Consider the following 3379-nt stretch of genomic DNA (forward strand, 5'->3'; position numbering starts at 1 on the left):
AAGATGAAGAACAACGCCATTGTCTGCAACATTGGTCACTTTGACAACGAAATTGACATGCATGGTCTTGAGACCTTCCCTGGTGTGAAGAGGATCACGATCAAGCCTCAGACTGATAGATGGGTCTTCCCAGACACCAACAGTGGTATCATTGTCTTGGCCGAGGGTCATGTCGTGAACTTGGGATGTGCCACCGGACACCCCAGTTTTGTGATGTCCTGCTCTTTCACCAACCAAGTAATTGCCCAGCTCGAGTTGTGGAATGAGAAGAGCAGTGGCAAATACGAGAAGAAGGTGTATGTCTTGCCAAAACACCTCGACGAGAATGTTGCTACCCTTCACCTTGGAAAGCTCGGAGATAAGCTCACCAAACTTACCAAGGAACAAGCTGATTACATTAGCGTATCAGTGGAGGGTCCTTACAAGCCTGCTCACTACAGGTACTGAGGGGAAGAGAAACTTACAGTGAAGCAACATTATGGCGGCATTCTTGTTTTGTTTTTAATACTCTTGAGTTTGTTTAGGTATTATTAGTTTTTTTATTATTGTTGGGGATGTTTTGCTGGAAAGAAATGGAATGTGTTTTGAGTAAATATTTTGAGTTATGGTTGGGGTGGTGTGGTATGTTATTGTACTAAGATAGATCGAATTTGTCTTTTGCTCTTATATTATTTGCCTCAAGTAATCAAAGAAACATACTTTTTCCCCTTTTCATTTGATCTTTGCTTGCTCAAAGTTTACTACCGTCATATTTTCTTTGTCAAAAATTGAATACAAATAACAAGAAAGAACTGGCACAAGATTATAATGAGTGCCCCCTGCCATTTCTAATACCGCTATCGAAATAGAATGGTTTGATATTCTACTTGTTAAGAATTCGTGCCCTACTGATTATCTTATTTTCGCCTAACTGTTGTTTATCGATGGAATGGGTTGCCTGACGTGTTCCAAGGAAGCAGTTAAACAGAAAGTAAAGAACACAATGATTTTTACGTGGAAAACACCCGGCTCAAAAGGTGTAAAAAATCACGACCTGCACCTCTACAAGATTTAACCCGAACTTCACTAAATAACTCTGAGCCTCAACAACGACTGATTACAAAACTCTTGTAACCAACAAATAGAAATTATAAACTCTAATCCCTATAGCTCAACAACTAGGAATTATGAACTCTAATTTCTTTGACTCAACAACTAGGAATTATAAACTCTAATTCCTAACTACACACACCTCCCAAGGTATGCGTTCCCAAAGTTTCTGAATTTTTCCCAACTCGAAGACTAACTCCTAATTCAGTTTATAGCAAACTGAAACTAATATTACATCAATAGCTGAAACACTATGAACAACTCTAAAAATCAAAGCTAAAACTCTTAGCTAGATTCTATACTTAGGACCAGGTTCTTCAATGTGTTTCTTCATTGATTGAGTAGCACTTCGTAAAGTCAATCTGTCGATTGTGTTTTTCTGCTTTGTAAGTGCGTGTATTATTCTGACTGCTGCATCTTCTATTTAAGCACAACTCTCCAAAGAGTCATTCTTTATTTCAACCTCCTCCTCTAATCAAAACTCTCATTGCATAGAGTTTTACTTCAAGTGAGATTCCTTCTTCAATTCCTACTCTTGTCTCCTTGGTGTTGTAGTCAACTTCCAATTCTTTAAATCAGCACATATTAATTTATCAGAATCTTTCTCCTCCCACACATCGGACTCTTCAAGATATACTCAGAAGTGAAACTTCTTCTTTACGTAGGACTCCTTTTTCAACTCAACTTGCTTTTCCTTATCATCAAGTGTTTGAATCAAATTCAACTTGTTCTATTCCCCATGTGATCAGTAAGTTGAAGTTTCCAGTTGCATTGAATTAACTCATATCAACTTGTTTCATTCATATTGTCATTCATCAAAACTTTAAGGTTCCAACAAATTCCTTTTTTTTGATGATGACAAACCTTTGTCTTTGTGCATTCAAATATCTTCACCGGTAGGCACTAAAGTATAAAACACTAGAATGAAACAAGTTAGTCAATGGGTTATAAACACTACGCAATCCTCTTATCTTCCCCCTTTTGGCATCATCGAAAAACCATTTCAATGCAATAATATACTAGCCAAAGTGATTTGTTATGCTATTCATGGCCATTGGGGCTATCACCAAAACAATCAAACAAAGACTTTAGCCAACATAGTAATGTATTAAAGAAAGCAAAAATATGAGTCAATTAAGCAAAGATATCCATTCCATTAAACTGTCAGAGCATGTTCCACATAAAACATAAGCTAGTACTTAACAAAGCAAAATAATTGAGTAAAAAAAATGGTATAAAAGTGGAACATGACTAAGGATACAAATAGTGAGAAATTGATGAGGAAGGTAGAACAGGCGATATCAACTGTGTCAATTGACGAATGACTTTAATATTTTCATCCCTCTATCAATCAAGGTCAAGTTTCAAAATCATATCCTAGCCATAAGGACCTCTTATTCTACTTCATGACTGTCTTGTGCAGCTTCTAGTTCAGATTTTTATTTTAATTTTTTCATATAAGTGTTAGCCCTCCTTATTGAAACAAGTAGAGCAACATGATTCATCTGTTTAAGAACATCTAGTCAAACCTGAACTAGGACTGAGAAATCCTAAAAAATAATCAATTAGGAACTAAAAGGGAAAGCATGTCCCTTTTCATTCTTCAGAAACATATGCTGCATATGATTGATGATCAAGCTTGGTAAATTCATGGTACACAACTGATATTTTGGTTGAGAAATAAGAAGAATTTTCTGGTGTAGGATTAACACATTTATGCACATCCATTTGGAGAGAATCAAAGAAATTTTGGTCAACCAATTCATTAGCTTTATTAGACAATGAGAGGATGAAGTGTGTGGAATTGAACAGGTGTGCTCAACTGTTTCAACTTAGATAGCCTATGCTTATGTCAGTGTAGAACATACCTGATAAGAAAAACTTTGTGGTCACAATTACTTGTTTGTACCTATTTTTCTGCACAATCTAATACAAAATTACATTAGAAAAGTCAAAAATCTAGAATTGGGACACACAACTAAATGTGCAAGACTGAATAGAATAACTTTTTAGCTAATAAGATTAAGAAGAAAAATGATTATTCTAGTCAATCATTGAGGGAAGTTCATGCAATTTTGATCATCCCAAGTCTAACCTATTCCTTTCAAAATGCTCTCTACTTAGTGCCTTTGGTGCTTCTTCAGTTAATTAAGTAACCCACATATAGCCCCTAAGAGTGAAATTACTTTCATTTGAATACCATAGTCTCAAGCTATTGATTCTCATGAGATATCTCAAGATTCTTGTGACAACACTAATTCTTATGAATTACCAACAAAATTATTATCAG

The 3379-nt window shown here is 35.6% G+C and overlaps 1 protein-coding gene across 1 annotated transcript; it reads left to right on the top strand.

The window, feature by feature from the left end:
- Positions 1–6: 6 nt before the first annotated feature.
- Positions 7–714, top strand: LOC107854610 (adenosylhomocysteinase). The gene has a single exon (XM_047404417.1). The coding sequence runs from the start codon at positions 58–60 to the stop codon at positions 445–447; it is 390 nt and encodes a 129-aa protein (XP_047260373.1). The 5' UTR covers positions 7–57; the 3' UTR covers positions 448–714.
- The last annotated feature ends 2665 nt before the right edge of the window (positions 715–3379 follow it).

Source organism: Capsicum annuum, unplaced genomic scaffold (assembly GCF_002878395.1).
Source record: "Capsicum annuum cultivar UCD-10X-F1 unplaced genomic scaffold, UCD10Xv1.1 ctg59154, whole genome shotgun sequence".
NCBI classification, from domain to species: Eukaryota; Viridiplantae; Streptophyta; class Magnoliopsida; order Solanales; family Solanaceae; genus Capsicum; species Capsicum annuum.